The 20,343-nt window shown below is 42.3% G+C and overlaps 1 protein-coding gene across 3 annotated transcripts in view; it reads left to right on the plus strand.

The window, feature by feature from the left end:
• Window positions 1-20,343, plus strand: part of mgll (monoglyceride lipase) — a 31,757-nt gene that overhangs the window by 5,645 nt on the left and 5,769 nt on the right. For all 3 annotated transcript variants that reach the window (XM_079273841.1, XM_079273842.1, XM_079273840.1), the window contains 5 exons: window positions 8,535-8,641; window positions 12,199-12,335; window positions 18,005-18,115; window positions 18,622-18,711; window positions 19,178-19,393. In XM_079273841.1, coding sequence (XP_079129967.1) covers window positions 8,535-8,641; window positions 12,199-12,335; window positions 18,005-18,115; window positions 18,622-18,711; window positions 19,178-19,393 — 661 coding nt within the window. The remainder of the gene's footprint in view (window positions 1-8,534; window positions 8,642-12,198; window positions 12,336-18,004; window positions 18,116-18,621; window positions 18,712-19,177; window positions 19,394-20,343) is intronic.

The following is a 20,343-nucleotide window of genomic DNA, read 5'->3' on the forward strand; positions in this document are numbered from 1 at the left end:
GCCATGCTGAGGTCGCTTACTCATCCCCCACAGTTCCCCATGAACAGACAATCTACTACCTGTAGTATCATATATTTCAAGCTTGTCAACAAAGAGTCTCGGTAAATGAATAACCAATTCTAAAAACGTGTCCTACTCCAGCTGCCAAAAGAATCAATAAACCAAAATGACAAATTTGATTGGCATACCATAACAGCTTTACTGTCCCTCTGCAAATCATGTTGTTTTGGAAGTAAAAAGCTGAATCACTGCAGGCTTAAAATAGCCGCAGATCCCTCTGTGTTGTGTTCAGAGCCAAGGCTTTGGATGGCTTATGTAACAGCGTTCTCACAGGAGGCCAGTTCGCGACCATGCTAGCGATGCATGCAGTCATGTTACAGGGAGGCATGCAAGACTCCGTGAAATGTTGTGTGGCAGTCGTGATGCGTTTGTCGGTCGACCAACGTGTGCTTTTGATAGCTGATAATAGCAGATATTCTGTGGTCGTTTTATGTGCGCTGTACTCGAATAAAAAACGCTTTAGAAGTTGCATCTGGACTCTCACAGGACACTTAAATTCTTCACTGAAGCCCAGACTAATTAAATCATTTTAGCTGAGCTAGCAGCTCCTAGAAGCTGTGTGGCAGGTTTGTTGCTCTTTTTTTACAAGCTGACAAAACCGAAGCGTTTCAGTAACGTTACACTGCCACCATTACCCCAAACTGATTTACCGTATTGGTCTGAATATGCTGTCGTCTGTGTTTATAATAGTTTGTAGCTCTGAGGGGAAATCAGCCTCTCCTGAACACCCTTAATCTCTCACAATCAAAGTTACACACAGTGTCATCAGAGTAAAACTGCTGAGCAAGCGTCACAAACTGAGACTCTCCAGCCTGCTGTCTGTCATACAGCCTACACTTAACCGTGAGAGAGATACTCTGATGCGCATCTCCTGCACTCCGATGTTTCGCAAAAAAACCCAGTTCTCTTTGGTCGGGATGGATGCAGCCTCCAGACTCACAGCGACCCACTCACTGCAGCGCTCAGATTAGTAATTTAACGTGACACAGCGTGTCTGAGTCCAATTTATGAAATCTCTGTAGCTGCAGCTGCAGCTCAGCCAGAAGCTTATAGCATTATATGAATTTAAGTAAAAAAATTAAAAAACTGGCTATGACCATCGGCATGACTGGGAAATATGAATTTGAAGTTCTTAGTATACACTGTGGATGTTTTTAAAACACAAGCTACATCTCGACCATGCTATCATTTATGGAAGGATGGATACATAGTTTGATATCAGCCGCAGTAGCAGCTGGTGCAGTGATAAACTTTGACGATCAAAGCAATCTCCAGATAAGGGAATTTGCTGTTTGACAGTTTATTAACGACTCACACTTATCATAAAATGTTTTGTAGTGACTCATGATTTCTTTATAATTGAGATTATGCATGACTGGAACATACTGTGACTTCTGATAATATCTTTTTGTAGGTAGCAAGACATCTGGTTCATGATAACTCAAAAACAAACCGAAACAGGGCTGCAGCTCACAATCATTGACATTTTGTTATCGTTATCAATTAAGCAAATGTTTTTATTGATCAACCGGTTCATCTATAAAATGCCGCATGGCATCTTTACATTGCTTGTTTTGTTCAAAACCCAAGGATGTTTAGTTTACTATCGCGTAAGGCAAAGAAAAGCACCATAGCCGTCCAGTTGAGATGCTGGAACTAGGGTGTGTTTTTGCATATTGTTTTTGCTTAAATGATTTATCGAAGATTCACCATCATAGTCAACACAATTTAAGCTGTGATGTGATTTGGCTGCAACTATGGGGACCGGCAGCAGCTTGAGAGTGCCAGTGCTACACTTATTGACTCAAGGAACTGAACTGAGCTATTTATTGAGCAAAAAAAGGCGGAAGTTGTTTGATATTAAATCTCACACCAAATGGAAGGGAAAGGTCTCATGCCTCGGAGAGGGTTGATGACTTTGGTTGATTGTTGCGTTACTCTTTGGCAACAAATGTTGGAGCAAACTATGTGGAGAGATTATAATAGGACCTAGTTTTTATTTTTTTGCTCTTCTCAGGATTTCAGCATCAATGCCATCGGTCAGCCATCCGGGTCTATTTCAGAAAACATGTCTTTTTAATGGTTTGACTATGGATTTGGGAATCAATAAATCTGTTGCTGTTGGACAAAGCTTCCAAACATGCGATGGTGGCCATTTTGCAAATATGTCTTTTGATTAACATACAGCTCAACATATAGCGAGTAGTTCAATGAGAGAACATTGTAGTAACAGCAGCTGATGGACTAAAAACACACATCACTCTTTGCTCTTCAGTAGCACTTACAAAGAGTCTTTTTCGGATGAATATTGATTGGTTGTTAAAGGTTGTAAATGTCCTTTCAGGACAGTAATGACTTCAACAGAGGGCGGTACGCGAACGTAGCCTCTGACATACATTGAGTGTGAAGCATAACCTTCCTGATATTGATTTTTGTCGTTACACTCACTTTCTGTGCAGTTCAAGTCTTAAATGTGTCCTTTCACCTCCTTTCCAAAGTCGTTTTGTTTAGACTTAAATGCTTAAGTTGGGAAATTATTCGTAAGAATACTTTTTCTTTGGTCAAGTACTCATGTTTTTAAATGTTGTAAACATGCAGAATACCTATCAGAAGTCAATTCACATACAAAATGAACCCTTGAAGTTTTCCCATGGGTATATGAGCATGAAACCGTCGGCAGGGGAAGAATCTGCGTCTATTCACAAGTAAATTCTCAGGAAGAAAGGACGAACCTGTCTGCTGTTGTCTTTTTCATGTCCACCATGTTGCCAACACTCTGTGTTCTGTAGGAATTACATGACAAATGCATAATTGAGGAGTCTGAAAGATGCAGCGACGAAACCTCCAAAAATATGCAATTTGAAATATTTCTTGTTGGGATGAGAATGAGATGGGGGGGTCAAAGGTCAATAGCTCCTGAAGAGCCCATTCACCACTAGAACTAGGAAGTAGGTGAAAGGTGGAGGGGAGGAGTATCAACAATGATTGACAGATCTTCCAAGAGATGTTTAACTGGGGCTTTGAACCCTCATGGAGACCAGCATACCAGCCGTACAAGCACTGCACACCTGTTTATTCACAGTACAATCATACGATTGACAGTCACGCACAAACACACGCAGTTTGTGCAAATATGTCAAAGCTGTTATTGACGTTATCCTTGATGGTGTCTCGATGAGTTGTGTTTGTCAGGCCATTTAATTTCCCTGCTGCTTCTGTTACGCTCTTTTTTTTTTTTGCACCGCAAATGAAAATCCCCTGAGCTCTACTGTTATAAGCTCTGCAAGTTGTATTCTTTACTTTTACTGGCCAGGGCATGTTTTTTTTTTTTAAAGCCCTGTTATAAATTCACGCATTCATTTTTTTTACTGCCTTCAGGAGATCGATCCTAACTGTTAGCTGAGATCTTTGTGGTTCCCATATGCTCTTGGCCCAATTCTGCACTCTGCAAAGATGAAAGTGGAACATTTTCAATAATCTTTGGTTTACTTTCACTGGTGTAAACTTTCCTTCTGTGGATGCCTGCTGTCTGCCTGCCTCCATTTCTCTCCATCACACAGCAATTCCCTCTGTCTCGCTCTGCTGTGGGGGGTTTTCTGCACAGTACACACACACACACACTCACTCACTCACTCACTCACTCACTCACTCACTCACACACACACACACTATACCGGTTTGTCACACTTCATTCCTCTCTCAGCCTCCACGTCATTTTCCACTTGTCACGTTGTTCTTTCTGTCAAATCCATTTTGGGTTTCTCCAAGTGCATCAAATCTCACTGTGACCTGGGAATTCACGGCCTCTCACGATCTCTGAAGGTGTCTTAAACACTATAGAAAGTTCTTAATATTCAGCAGAGTACAGTTACAATGCAACTGCTACCCGCAGGGCTACTTGGTGAATTACTGTAACTGACATGCTGACGCTGGGCAGATTCTAAAATGTGGTCATTCTCCATGCTGCTGTGACCTGGCCTATAATTAAATACAATCTGTTTCTAGTACAGTCACTGCACCTGGAATACTCTTCAGTCAGTTTAAATTTGGCAGGCTGGTCATGCGGTTTCTTTACTTTGGAGTTATAATCTTAAAAAGTTACTGAATTCGTTTTTTCAAAAGCTGCTGATGACGTCGTGTTTCAATCTGTCTCATGTGTATCTTCTCCTTCTATCTTTGGTCCGCTCTTCTTTTTCTTTTCCTTTTAATCTTTGCCTCTGTTTCTATACACACCCTATAACTGTACGTCTGCACTTAACAGCACTGATATGGTCACACACACACACACACACACACACACACACACAGCATGTACATCACTTCCTTTGGGCAGCTCTTCAAAGAAAGCTCAGACGTGTGGTTCTCCCATACTCGCAGTGAGATTAGTTTTAAAGAGACACACACGCATTCCATTAAGTTCTGAGCAGTCTAAGTCTATTAATCGTATGAACATGCTAATGTTCGTCCTCTGGATCCTGTCTAGTCTGGACACGTGGACGCTAAAACCTTCAGCGTTAATTTAACTAGACAGTATGTTTATATAAGATCAGCAAAAGTGAATTGTACAAATATACACAGTGTTGAACAATTGCCCCAGAGACATGTCACAATCAGGATTTTTAAAAGTCAAATATAACACCTGTTACATTATTCTACCGGTGTCCTGCCCAATCAAGTGCAGCAGAACAGGAGAGTCTGGATGGTATGAGCCTTTTACCAGCAGACATTTTGACTTGTCCTGCAGGGAAAACGATGGCTCCGTTCTATTCAAGAAAGCCGCAGTGAGCCAGCCGGCACGATACCAGGAGCCTGAAACTGAAGCATCTAAATGGAATGCAGCCTTCCTTCCTTTTATTACTTACACCTGTGCTTTTCCTGCTTTCCCACGTCACAATGTCAAAAGGTTATCTTTCTGCCTGTGCACGCTAACACAGTCCTGATGCTGAGGTTTGCGAGTTCCTTAATAATCTTGGAGTAGCCAAACAGCGTTGCATTAAGGGGATTAAGGTCCTGGCTTTGTTTTGGGTCTGTGGTTGTTTTGAGAAGCTCAGAGTCGAGCCAGAGGGAGGACTAAACTCTCTCTCTCTCTCACTCTCTTTGAATGTTTTAATAAGGCTGGTTATCAGCCATGTTGTTCCAGCAACTGAAACTGGTGTGGGAGACAAGTGGGTCTCCAGTTCCCATGAGAGAGAAGGACAGAGAGAGAGGGTGAAGAGAGAGAGGGTGAAGAGATAATGAGAGAGGAAAATGAAAAGCCTCTTTTCTTGTTACTGGAAGATTAAAGTATTTTTAGCTCTTTTTTTTTTTTTTTTTTACTATTTATCATTTTCATAGACTATTTCAACGATTGAAATAACCAATAGTTGCAGACCTTAATAACAAACGTCCCTGTACAATATACAGGCGAAGATACTTTGAAGGAGTTGGTCGGGATATGTGTCCGTCATTGACGTTTCCCTGTCCCGCCCCCACTTAATTGTGATTGGTCAATGCTAGTTTGCCTTCAGAAGGAAGTTGGCATTAGCCTCATAATACCAGGGGCCATATTCACAAAGCATCAGAAGTCTAAAAGAAGCTCCTTAAAGTAAGGGGCATGTTAGCCCTGATCTGTGTTTACGGCAGTCCTACTGTGAGTTACTAACACAGCTCACAATTCTTCAAATGCTGCAAGTAATTTACCTGAGAAGTAATTAAAGGACTGTAGGTGTTGTAAAGTATAATTCTATAACAACGTGGCCTACTTTAAGCCTAAAATGTACCCAGAAACTATTTTGTATAACATTTAAAAGACATTTTCGAAGCTGCCATGTTTAGTCTTTTTACAGGTCAGTCATTAGTCTTAAAGCAGCCATAGTGTGTAGTGCATTAGTCCACCCTGGTGACGGACGGCTTCAGGTTGATGGAGTTTGAGTAAAGTAGTATAACGGCTAAATGTCACAGCCTATTGAAGTAACACTTCGTCCCAAGCCTTGGGCCTTGCCAGACCACTTTAAGCAACAGTGGGCTGGCTCTGCACGGCTGAGCACGACATACTGACGATGACTGAATAATGTCACTTGTCTGCAGATGCCTGGATATGATTGAATGCAGAAGATCTCTGGGCAATTAAATCCTTCAACAGCAATGCAGACTGTTCACTGTCACCAGACGTATTGCCGTTCATCCAGTTTGTATTTCCTCTTTCTGGCAACTCGGGAAGAAAAACTGAGAGAAGGAGAAAAGATGGAGAACGAAGGGAGGGAAATAAAGTAAGAGAGGTGATCAGGCAGACAAGCGAGGTGTTAAGGGAATAACGGATTGCGAGAAAAAAATGTCACATTGCAGTGTGTTGTTCACCGTACTGTCGCCATAACAATGAACCCAGATTAGCCCCATTAATCCCCTGCTGGCCCTCGGCATGTGTGTTACAGAACATTGTTCCTATACAAAGACACTCATTCACACACACACTCGCACTTGCATACTAAAGCGCTCACGCATACAGTACACACACTTGCTCCGAGCCAACAAGTGCAGAGGAAGTCTTAGCCCGAGGCGATGGCTTTTTCCAAAAGGAGTGAAATCAGAGCCGTTTGCTAATGAGGCCTGATGAACAGATACTCTTATTCAGCTCTTCTACCCGCCTCACACTCTCGCTCACTTGCTCCCTTTTTTCACTCGCTTCCCCTTTTTCCTCTGTCGCTGAATACATTTGGGCTAATTGTCTGCTGCTGATTGAAGCTCTCGCAAGGCTTCTCAGCTGCGCTGCTGTTCAGAGAAAGAACACTGCAGCGTTTCAGTGCTGCTCCACTGCTTAATATGCGCTGATAGAAGAAATAAAACCTGAAAATTAAAAAAACACCTGCTCTCACAGCCGGTGCATTGATTAGCGAAAGGTCTCTCTTTTAACATGACGTTAAACCAGAATATACTTTTCATGATATCTTCTCTACCCCGACGTCAGAGATGAAATGAACAAGGGATGATCCTGCAGGCTTTTACGTGATGATCACATGTTTTTGACATTCAGTGTCTGTTGTGGCTATATGTTTTGGGGCATGTGTGGCAAAGACCGTTGAGGTACCTCAAACGAAAGGTAGACGAATTATATATTACACATCATACATTTGCATATTGGAAATATTAAAACACCTCCCCAGTTGGTATAAGGCACAAAGAAAGCAGTAAATACTAATACTCTACCTCAATCAATCTGGCTCTTAAGCTGTTAAATGCTCCACTGTGTTCACCCGCTAGTCGCTGACTGTGTCCGCCTGCTGTTTGGTGCCGAGCAGGTAGTGTACATTGAGTCTGGAGAGCTTTTTGTCAGAGAAAAGCTGGAAACGATGCTATCAGAGCGGCGAGTCTCAATAAATACAGTAAAGATGAGGTCCGGACAGCAGTGCAGAGCAGATAGTCTATTAATTCTCTGTAGGTTCATCACTACGAGCGACACCTTCCATGTTGTTTTGTTATTTGGTACATCATCATCATCATCATAAATGATTTGGCAGCCACTTCAATTATCCACATCTGTTTCTTGATACTGCTGAAACTCCCAAAACCTCTTTGAAAGCCAGCTTTGTTTTGACAAAACAAAACAAGTTTGCCTCGGAGGTAAAGCGACTGTTAATTGAATTATGATTGAAACATCTGCCAACGTTTAAAAACACAAAATACAATATGTCTCCATGAGCAGGGTCGGGACAAACAAAACGGATACTCCACATCAGAAAATACAACCCCCAAAAGGTCCTTCTTGAACCGTGTCATTTATTTAAGAAATGAGATTCCAGGGCAGTTTACTGCTGTACATATAACTTCCTCATCGACATGGTTCTGCCTCAAACCAGCTGGAAACCTTGAGGATATCTGAAGTGTTCATGTCCATGCAGCCTCATTGAGTGAACACTTTATAAATCTTGTTTTTTTTTTTTAAGCACTTGGTTGGAAAGTGAGCCGCTGAAGTCTCTGTTCTGAAGAAGCATTTGCGTACAGGTTTTAATGGATACACTCATGAAAAGCAGGAATGTCAAAGCTGTTCTTTTTGTGTTTTGCTGGATTCCCTCAGTGTTTGTTTTGAGTCAGGAAGGAAGGGCTGTGTTGAGGCAGATAGACGGACAGATGGATGATGGCTGCTATCTCTGAAAACATTCGCACCTCTTTTTTGCTGTCATCTCTGTCTCTTCGCACATGTAGTCAAAAGCAATGCTGTTCAGAGATCAATTGGTATTTTACCTGAGAAAGCAGACTGTAAGTGAAGACAATCACTGCGTCAGATTGTTCGTATGTCTTCCTTCCATCAGCGTTTGTGCTCTGAACATCTCACAGCCCTCCTCCCCCTCCAGCCTCTTATAATAAAGCCCTGTACTGTTGGAGAGAAATCTTCAAGGTTCAACCGTAATAGTCGGCTAAATCAAGGATGGAAATGCGAACATTGGTTTGTTTGTCTCTGTGAACACATGACTTAACTCTTTCCTCTCCTTTCCTCTCAGGGCTCTGGTGTTGATTGTCCACGGGGCCGGGGAGCACTGTGGGCCGTACGATGAGATCGCACAGAAGCTGAAGGACCTGTCGCTGCTGGTGTTTGCACACGACCACGGTGAGTCACAAACGCACACATTACATTACATTACATTAATACACTCGCACCTACACTCATGGGTGCCCCATCTGTAGTTCAAACACAGCTTACGCATCGGTTCAAAGAAAGCCCATCATCCCCCTCGCTGCCTGATTCCAGTCCTTATGTGGTGTTGAGTGAACAAAGCTTAATTAGGCTCGTTGGGTACATTGTTCTATGTTGGTACATCGAGGAAAACTTCACAAATGCCGTTGTTTGAAGTGTGAGTGAAACTTCTGGCTCTGTTCATGTTCAAGTGAGTCCTCAGCACTGGACAGACTGGCTGTGAGCTCAGACAACAGTCACACAACAAACTGGTGTTTCAGCTTTTAGCTGATTCTCAAGGCTGGAAATGGCAAAAACCGAACATCAAGTTGTAAAAGTTAATATTACAAAAGGATTCTAATCAGTACAGCTGTTGATGTTTTTATGATGGACTTGGTTGAAATCTGCCACACTAGCAGCATCTCTGTATGGAGGTCCACAAATATTAGATGGACTTTAAAATATGGTGAAGAAATTCATGATCTCCAGATAATGAATCTCAATAACTTTTAAATATCACATGGTTGATATTCTGCGTTTGGATAGATGACATTTGGTAAAGACACAGGATACATCAGGATGAATTGTAATAACTTTTCATCTGGTGTCATCATCACGTTAATACCAAAATACTTTATGCTTTACATCTAAAAACCATTCAACCTCAGCTGTGCTTTTAATCAGATCATGTGTGCTAACATGTTAACCTAAGTTGGGGAACATTGTAGCCCAGCTGCTGAACATCAGCATGATGATTTGGTTCTTTGTTAGCACGATGATGATAGCGTTCATTTCAAAGGACTCTTGTCCCACTGAGCCATTACCGTGGCTGGTGACTTATCCAGTTTCTCAGGTTGCACAGGGCATGTTTTTCTATGGATATAACTAACGAAACCTTTCCCCAACTAAATGGTAACTTGGAACAGAAAATGTAAAATGCGTTTTAAAAGAGAGATTTAATAGAAACAGAACAATGCCTAAAAGTTTTAGCTCGATAGGAAGTAGTAATTAGGTATTGGCAATCTCTTCTCTGGTACATTCCTCCAACTAGGTGCTCTTCGGCGAGGCTGTGTGGCGTTGCTGGTCTTAGATACAGCAGGAGTGTGTGACTGTGCAGCAAAGACGAGCAGGAGAGACCGAGAGATAGACTGTGAGAAGGCAAAGACATAACGTCGCAGCTGTAAATGTAGAAATATTTGCAGCGGTAGATGTCTCAATGAAGAGCTGCAGAGATGATAAAAAAAGCAATGATGAGGATGACTGAGGCTGCTCACACAGGAGCAGTTTGTTCAGTGGCTCGCAGTCAAATGTCACACTGTTAAATGGAAAATACTGAACTGGCACAAGTCCCTGTAGACACTAGTTTTCCATCTATCTCTCACGCACGCACACACCGCCTCGGGCAGCCCCTGATAGAGTTCAGCAGTTGAGATCTTTCACATATTCTTCCTCTTTCACAATTTCGTCTGTCTCTCATGTAATTCTTTCTAATTATAGGACTTTTAAGTGTTTTTCCCTCGCAGCCTGCACAGACCGGAGGTTTGTTCCATCTGTCACACACTGCAGCTATTTACCAGATGACAGCCTCCAAATATGGCACGGTGGCTGCATGGGTTAATTCACTCAGAATGTAACAGCAAAACACCACACTGATAGCTGAGACACATGAAACATTGAGGCTTTTGTAGACTGTGGACGCGATGATGGATGCATAGCACTTGACTCATATTACACCAACAGTGATATTTCACGTTGCAGCACGGGTGAAATATTCACAATGGAGTGTTTGTTTGGAGATGCTCAAATCATGTTTGTCCTCCCATTACGTCAATGGACAGTAGTGGAATTGTGACAGTTAATTAGATCGGCGTTTCTGCATCCATCAGTGCGTGCAAAGATTTATTTCCTACAATGACCGGATTGGAGAAGCTACCTCAAGAGGCCATTATCTGGGAAAAAATAATAATTGTTTTTTGTTTGATTGAGTTTATTTTAGACATTAAAAAAAAACTAGTTATTAGATAGAAAGTCATAACTATGATAGAAAGTCAAAATTATGAGATAGAAAGTCAAAATTATGAGATAGAAAGTCAAAATTATGAGATAGAAAGTCAAAATTATGAGATTGAAAGTCAAAGTTATGAAATAGAAAGTCAAATTATGAGATACTTAAACAGTTAGAAGCAGCTCTTTGGCTGGTTACTGTACATTTAACATGGAAATGTATTGTGAGCACATTGAAGACTACTTTAAACTGTGAATGCAGACAGTTATTTAACAATATGTTACGAGTAGTTACATTTACAACCGGCCCTTTGTGGGCGACCATGATGCTGATGTGGCCCGGAGTGAAAATGAGTTTGAGACCCCTGCCGTAGAGTGTGAGGTCATTGATCTCATGTGGGGGGGGGGGGGGGGGGGGATGCAGTGAGCATCGAACTGGAGTTTGCAGCGCTCAGTCACTCTCTGCTGCCGTGATTGGACATTGATTTCCACGCTGTGATGATCACTTCGCTATCGACGAGGGAGAAAAAAAAAAAACATGTCGCGCGAAGATATCTTCGTATGTACGGTGCACATGCACAGTATTTATAAAATACACACTTGAGATTGCAGAGTGAGAGCAGGAAGGTGTGAGCTGCACATGTTTAGGTGCTCAGTGGTGATATTGGTTCAATGGTTGCCATGGCAACCCACCTCGCCTCAACCACTGCTGCAGAAAGCTGGAGGAGGTGACACACAATCTATGTATGCATAGATACATAGATTCTTCGTCGTCTTCTTCTTCGTCTTCGTCATCTTCTTCTTCATCATGATGCAGCGTCCTTGACCCAGACGACGTTCCGGTCCGCCATCATGAAGGTCCTCTTCTATTGGAAATCTGTTAGTGATTGGATGCTGCAGCTGATCGTACAGCTCTGATACTACCTTGCAGTTTTATACTGGAGCGGACAGATAACATACAATAGTTCATCGGTAGGTTTAATTGACAAAAGAACCATAGAAGGTTCCTCCTCTTGATTCTCCTCATGATCCATTATTTCCCATTTCAATCTATATCGTGAATCATATAGTCAGGGAGATGGGGAGAGTCTGTTGTCTTTCAGTAACAAACACATTTAAGTCGTCACAAGTGAGGCTGAAAATCCTTGTTCGTCAGGTAGAAATACAGTTGTTTAGGGTAAGATATATTTACATGACTTATGCTTCTAATCATAGCCGGGTTCACTGAATAATGAATTTATACGCAGAATATCAATAATGCAAATCATCAAAGGTGTTGCTGCCACTAGAAATGCTTCATGTTGCATTCAGTGTCTTTCTTTGTCACCTGCTCCCTCCTTTCCTCCCCTTTCTCACGTTTACATCGCTTTCCTCTCTTCTACTTCGTCCCTCCTCATCCTCACTGCTGTCTCTCCCTCCATCCCCCATCCGCCCTTATATTCCTAGTTTATTGTTTGAGCCAGTTTCCTCCCTCTTTTCCGACACAGTTGGCCATGGTCAGAGTGAAGGAGAGAGGATGAACATCAAAGACTTCCAGGTTTACATCAGAGACTCCCTGCAGCACGTTGACCTGATGAAGTCCCGCCACCCAGACCTGCCCGTCTTCATCGTGGGTCACTCCATGGTAGGACACTCTCCATGTAGCATTATGCTGTTAATTACAGATTCAACTGGGGGTCATTCTGTGGACAGTGAAACTCTCACCGTCGTCGATGTTTTGTTTGGTGTGAAATGACATAATATTGTTTCAGAGCACCTGGTACAGTGTGCTTGACACACACACACACACACACACACACACACACAAACACACGCAGAGGGACAACTGCATGAAGTTGATGTGCAAGCCTTGTTCAAGCACAGGAAAGAAAAATACTGAGATCAGTGTTTACTGTGAAAACGTGACATTCAAATAAAAAGAAAAGGAACACGCTCTTCTATCAGTATGAAGGGGTTTTATGTCCCAAAATAGTCGGCCATAAAAAAACACAGAACATGGTATTCTGCATGAAATCTGACAGAATACCAGGGTGTTTTATTATTACGAGCACTTTCAAGAAAGAACTGTATAATGCAGTGAAATGCTTAGACACCATGTTTCATTGATATTTTATTTGGTTTAGTTTGGTGTGATGAAGTAGTTCCACCATCCACCTGCAGGAAAACAGTTCAGGGATGGTTTGCTCCGTTGCCTCTTCTCAGTAAACTTACCTTTCACACAGTGACACAGATTGTGCGCAGCAGCTGCTGCTGCTGGTGACTGTAAACCGCTAACAGGTTCAGTGACCGGCTCAAGGGCAATGTGGGTCTATTTGTCGTACAAAAGACACTGTAATGTAATGGTAAACTGACCTTTTGTGTCGGTGGCAGTTTTCACCTTTATCGTCAATTCCAGGCTTCAGTGAGTATTGAAATATGGTCAATACAGCAGTAGGTGTCCTAATAGTTTCTATGTATAAAAGATTTCTTCAGTAAATACAACGTATGATTATTTATTAATTCTTTTTCAATGAATCCATTGATTATTTAGTTCTCTCGTATCTGAGCTGCAGCTGGTTGGTTTAGCTTAGCATAAAGACTGGACACAGCTAGCCTAGCTCTGTCCAACAATAACACAATCCACCTACCAGCACATGTTGATGACAGAGATTTAGAAGTGCTGCTTACCTTCACACAGAGGAAGGTAGAGCTGTTTACTCCAGTTTAGTGCTAAGCTAAGCTAACAGGCTGCTGGCTGTATAGCCGTACATTTCATGTGCAGACCTGAGAGTGGTGCCAATATTCTCTAACTCTGCCAGAAAGCAGTAAGCTTATTACCCAAAATGTTAAACTTTTGCTTAAAAAGATTTCCCACAGCCCAAATAATTGCTGGTATTAGTAGGAATTTGTAGTGTGCTAGTGTGTTGAACTATTTTATCATAGAACATGCAAAAAAAATTGCAAATACAAAAACAAGTAAATTAATATCCACATGTTCCTGGTCATCCGTTCGACTGAGTTCAATTTAGGGAGTTCAAATTGTGTTAAATTCGATGCAGACAGCAGCAAAAACACCTTAAATGTGGCTGTATGAAATCTACCAGAATTGTCATTGAGAAAAATGACATAATGCCTGGACACGAAATGCATCAAGGCCGGGCAGGGAACTGTTTTTAACCTTTCAGTTTCTCGCAGAGCGGCCTTCAACATCACACCCTCTCACTGCTTTGCTCGGTGACCCACTGACTCTCACTGCAGCTGACAGAACACAAACAGTATTGATGAGGGATATAATAAAAAAATAACTGTCAGTGTTTCTAGGTCCGGTCAATTTGTGCTCCTTTGAACTCATTTGTCATATTTTCATATGTTTCAAACAGCACTCTGTTCCCGAGTCTATTTTTGCAACCCTTTTATGGCTTGTGCTTCACCGTGCTGCAGTACTGTATTTATATAAAGACTCACGCTGCATTCAAAACAACCCGAGGTCGTATGAGCACGGACGCAAATAGTGTTGTGTAAATTAAACTGTGGGATCCCAGATGGAGGCTAAGAGTGTGTTTAGACATCAGAGTCTGTAAATATTAATACAGAGCTGACCGAAGTCACGGTAGCACCTCCCTCCTTTATTCCGTCTCCCCTCTTCATTTTCCCATCCCCTCCTCCCTCTTTTCTCTCTGTTCTTTCCTTCCTTCTGTCCATCCCTCCATCGGCATCATCTTATCAGATGTTTGTTCTGTGCTGTCATGTAAGCCAGTGCACCGGTACCGTCCCCCGCTTTCATTTCCTGTCTTCTTTCCTCCACAGTCCTTCCTTTCATTTGTTTTGCTTTTATTAAATTTTCTCATTTCCTTTTTTTAAACTCCTGTTTTATTGTTATCCTTCCTGCCCTTCCTTTTTCATAGCGTTTCTTTATTTTCATCTCCTCTCATATTACTTTCCTTTACTATGGAAACAAATTAAATCCAGACCTTGACTTTGGGAAACCCAACCCAAATCCCATATTGTGTTGCTATGTTGTTACAGGCGTTATTTCCCAGCTTCCCAGTGTTGTGACTCTTTCATCCTGTTTCTGTTAGCGTGTTCCTCTGCTTGTATGGATCTTTGTTTAACAGGACCAGGATGACGCAGAAACTTCAAGACCATGGGAACACCCTGTAGATTCTACAGTGTGTGCAGACGCGCTGCTCCAAAGATAACATCCTGAGGAGACGGTGGAGCAGTTAGCAGAGCCCAACACTGTAGGTTTAGTGAAGAAAGATGTCAAACTCCTCACAAATCACCTGCACTGCTGCACCGAGTTGTTTTTAATTTAAAAAGTTTGTTGAATATTTCACACTGAGCAGTCATAAGCTGAAAAAACAAATGGTCATGGATGGTGTAAGATTCAAGTTTCTTTAGCATTTTGTTATCATTAGCCAGGCTAACAGCCGGCTAATGTCGGCCTGTTTGTCGGCCTTCCGCTTTGGTCCAGAGTGAAATATCTCAACACCTACTTGATGGATTAGCATGAAATTCTGTGCAGACATCCGTAGTACCCGAGGGAGGAATCCTAATGAAGACTGTGGTGATCCTCGAAACCTGCCAGCAGCTCAGAGTTTTCACGAATGTGGTGAAGTATCTCAACATCCACAAATTAGGATTGGATTGCTCAGTCAATGGATCCTAATAACGTTGATGATCCTTTGTAGAATCTGGGTCCGATCGACCAGACTGACTATTTCACAGCTTTTTCAGGATCTTATTTGTTTAAGCAGTGAGTCGAGAACTGGAGCAGTTTGTTGGTGTTGTATCAGCTCATGGGAATTCTGACAAATGCTTTCAGCTCTGGCTCATTCTCACTCTTCCCGTTTTTCTTCCTCTCATTAGTGTTTCTGGCTGAAGCTCCTTTCACCTACTTCCTTAGTGCCAGAGTTTTATGTAATGCTTTGTTGCTGTTCGGGGCCTTTTACGGCCTTTTTGTTCCACTCGTCAACCCTCCATCTCTCATTCAGTTTCTTCTTACGCTAAACCATATTTCACTTTTTTCTTTCACATCGTGCCATTCATTTAGTTTGTCACTTGTTACTTTTTACTGAATAGTTTGATCTTGTTGAATTGGAGAGAGTTGAATCCAAATCACTGGACTTTTTATTGAACAGAACTTCACTTCTAAATGTTATGGGGAAACTGACAACATTAGCCTTTGCAATGCGAGTATGCTGGCTGTATAGTCCATATGTTGTCAGTATGTTCGCCTCCTCAGAGAATCTTTGACAGTTCTAGTTCACCCGCTGTCAGCAGACCGACAAACAATACAAGTATTCATCCTCTCAACCAAAGTTCAGAGAGAGAGAGAACGTGGAAGAAGGCTTCTTAAAGGGCTTCTCTGTCCCAATCCTGTCTCTCTATCTCAGTCTCCCTCCCTCCTTGTCCCTATTCAAAGGTATCTCTCTCTATCATTGGAGCCAACTGGACAAAATGTACAGTATGTGGTTGTGTGTAAGGGCATGGCCTAGAATGGCCTCTCTTTTTTTACCTTTCTGTATATTCAAACAGTATCAGATGAACGGATCAACCAGTTTGGGCTGCTTAAATCATCCAGGAGAAATTGTGTGTGTGTGTGTGTGTGTGTAAACTAGAAAAAAAAAGGTATGGCGCTGGCCAGCCTCTTCTTTTGACTTGTGTGTTGTTTGTGTGGGTATATGCAGTGAGTGAGTGTGCGCTTGTGTGCTTTAGAAAGTGAGATTTTCTGGTGGGAAATGTTTTGTCTTCCGGTACCTCTTTCCTGAAGTGAGCCTGTCATTGGCCCCAGCCTGATGAATATTCATACATGTGACAAAGAACGCTTTCATAAACAAAGTTGAAGCCAATTAGTCTCCAGAGAGTGAGAGAGAGAGACCGATTCAGAATCCCTGTGCCCGTGTGTGTGTGTGTGTGTGTGTGTGTGTGTGTGTGTGTGTCTGTGTGCACCCTCACAGACACTTGTTGCGTTCGAGAAGAGAAACCCAGACAAAGTGAACCATGATGAATTGATTTGAACCTCGGCCGCCACGGAGCCGTTAATTGTCACGGCCCTACATCACAGGATTTAAATCACAATCTCAATTGTCATCACGGGTGCCATGGTGTGGCCTCGAGCTGCTGTTCGCCGCGGCTCCACAGTGCTCGCTGTGCCCCGAGAGCCGTGGGTTAACATGTGCGCTTCTCTCCCAGTCTGTGTAGAGCAACGCCAACAAAAGAGCAGGGTCAAGATTCATGCCCGTCTGAACAAAAGACGGATTGTTTTCTGTTCGTCTTGACCTCCGAGGAGTTTTCCCACTGCTCCCCGCGGCAGAACCTCACGCCTACTTCGCTCAGACGCTCCCTGTCTTATGTTACAGGCCGAAGACGGAGCGCATATCATCTTCCCCTCATTGAGACACGCTCTTTCTTCTATTTATCACTCCTCAAGTTGCTTTGATCTTGAAAAACTGCACCTCTTGCCGGTGGTTCTTTTTTATGATTTTGTTTCTACGTAATTCTTCGTCATCGGTTTGTCTGACTGGAATGCTTTATTCTTCATCAGTGGCAGCTTTTAAATATCATCAAATACATCAAATGTGTATAAATATACACAAGATATATCAAATACCATTGTCAATATCAACTATGTTTTAGTATTGAACTATTTAAATGAACATGCTGCATGCAACACTGTTTTTACATAACAACCAGTCAAAGTGCTGAGATCAGGTCACATGACTTGAGCTGTTACCACACGGCACAAAAACCAACGGACATCAAACAGCTTGTGACATGGAGCCACTGAAGTGAAATCTACATGATGGAGCACTTTCTAGATGTGTGGATGACTCATGTTTATTGAAACCAACCAACACAACCAAGTAATCAGCATCAGGTTCTTCACACACTTCTTTGGCTTTAAACTTGAAATATTGCTTTCTTTATAACACATGGCATTGATTGCATTGATTACTTGAAACACAGGTGTTTGTATTGATTTGTATAAATTAACTGCGACAAGGAATGAGTGATTTTCTGTGTTGTGTGTGTGTATTGATGACTTGCTGTGTTTTGTAGAGCTTCCTCTCAGAGAGCTCAGCCTTGTTGTCGATGTATGAAAAACACCTGGTTCGTCTGCACCTCGCCTCTGACTCATGCCTCCTGCTTTGAAGACCATCACACCTTTAAAAATAAAGCATTCAAATTGACAGAAAAACAAGTTTCAAACTAACTGAAAACTTTTATATGTTCCTCCCATTCAGAGATATCGCATCAATTTAATTCCCAGTTAATTTACAAGATGTACATTCTGTGCTTTTTCCTACTCAGGGTGGTGCGATCTCCATCCTGACGGCCTGTGAGAGGCCCGCTGACTTTGCCGGAGTGGTTCTGATAGCTCCGATGGTCCAGATGAACCCAGACTCGGCCACTCCGTTCAAGGTACCACACAATCGCTCGTCCACTCTTCTATCCTCTAACCTTTGCGCTCTCGTTTCCTCTGCTCTTTCCTTCATAATTGAGTCACTTTATTCTGTCAAGTACACAGTTTACCCAGGAGTCTTTAGTCTTACTCCACTCAGCACTCTGCTGTGGGGGATTACTATAATACTACATTTTATTATTTGTGTGTGTTTCAAAGGTGAGAATCGGTGTGAGTGCCACTTGAGCAGCAGTAGTTGTCTCTTTCTGAATCTCACAGATACAAGTGTGTCCAAGTGTCAAGGCCAAAGACGATCTGCATGGAAGGAGAAGAGGGCTTTTATTTTCCATGCAAACGGGTGGATTATACAGTGCATACTGAAAATGTTCATCACTGTATGTCTTTGTAACACTAGTCAGATGGTGAGAGAAATAATAATAGAGAGGGATAGACACATCCACCAGGGAGGTGTTGATGTGTGAGAATAAACTGGAACGCTCTGTGTTTTGTTTTTCGCTGTTTGCAGGTTTTTATGGCGAAGGTCCTAAACCACATGCTGCCGAGCATCACTCTTGGCTCCATCGATTCCAAATGGATCTCACGGGACAAGAAGCAGGTGAGAGACGCATGTTGGTGTGCGGGAGAGCGGTGTTATCCGTCATTGAAATATCAGGGAAGGGCCTCGCGGAAAATAAATTAACCAGGTCTCAAGGGGGGGGGGGGGGTGTGTGTATGTATGGACCATATGGAAGTATTCATGTTTGATGTAAGAAAAACGGGGTGTGCCGTCTGCTCAACTGTGATTTAAACTAATGTAGCGTGTCACATTTGCTTTCTGTAACTCTTATTTTTATGTCCATAAAAGCCCCCCATTTATTAATAATCCTTACTCCAATTTTCCAACATTCATGGTTTTTCCCAGAATCCTTCTTACTTTCATGGCCCTGTTTTCTCCCATGGAGGCACTTTCCTCCATATTTGGTTTATCGTGCTTGTTCGATATAGATGCTTAAGCGTAATAAACTCGAGTGTTGTCCACTTTGCCCCATGACCCTTTGTCATCTGTCTCTCTCTCCTGCCAGGTGGAGATGTATGCCGCCGATGAGCTGAACTTCCACGGTGGCATGCGGGTGTCGTTCGCCATGCAGCTGATGGGGGCGGCGGCGCACATCGAGAGGGAGATCCCGTCCATCAGCTGGCCCTTCCTGCTCCTCCACGGCGACGACGACAAGCTCTGCGACATCAGAGGCTCCAAGATGATGTACGACAACGCTCCGGCCTCAGACAAGAAAATCAAGGTGAGGATGGGTTGCTTACAGAAAATGGTATGGAAATGATTTGGAAAAACTGTTTTCTTTTATTTCAAATTATTTTTTCCAGTGGGACTGCCACTGAAAATGAAATAATCACACTCACACAAACTTGTATCCAGTAGCTTCATTTCATGGATCACCCAATTGCCACTTGTATTGGCTGTATGGGAGGTTGCTACAGTTAACAAAACAGTTCATGCTTTTATGACTGATACAGAAAGTACAACTTCAAGTTGTGTAGAAATGTTAACTGCTGCCTTTGATACATGAAATCCCGGTTCAGTAAATTCAGCTTTTGGGATGAAGGTCGATGCCTAAACTAAGCTGTGCTGGCAGTTGTGTGTGTGTATGTATGTATGTATGTATATGTGTGTGTGTGTGTGTGTGTATATATAAGTTTAATAAAAAATAAAGTGCATTATTCAATGAAACCGTTCAGCAAAAACGTTTACTCACACACCTGGCTGACTCCATCAGGGTGCGTTCACTGACAGACACACTAGAGGCTATTTAGATTCTTCGTCATTTGCAGAAGTATGTGCATTTATGTTAACACATTTTTTTTTTCTTACGTAGTTATTCATTTCATGGACAAAAAAATAAAACTGAGAGGTGAAAAGAGAGGTCCTGCTCACTTCTTATCTTTGTGGATCTTCTTCTTGTCTATTGAATCAGGTGGTGTTCATGAGGTGCAGGGATCTGCTTTATCACGTTTCTCATCAAAGAAATAATTGATGTATTAAATGCCTGAACAATTAGTATCAGGAAATTGGTTTATCACAGAAAATAATCTGTTTATTTACCTTCACAGTATTTCTTTGAAGGTTGAGCTCAGCGTGATGAATTTGTCTCTGACTGACATTGCGCTGCAGTTAATTTAAAATAGGCCGGAGACTCGCGTGTTCACCAAATTACTTAGATTTCAAACAAGTCAT

This window comes from Melanostigma gelatinosum (assembly GCF_949748355.1).
Source record: "Melanostigma gelatinosum genome assembly, chromosome: 8".
Taxonomy (NCBI): domain Eukaryota; kingdom Metazoa; phylum Chordata; class Actinopteri; order Perciformes; family Zoarcidae; genus Melanostigma; species Melanostigma gelatinosum.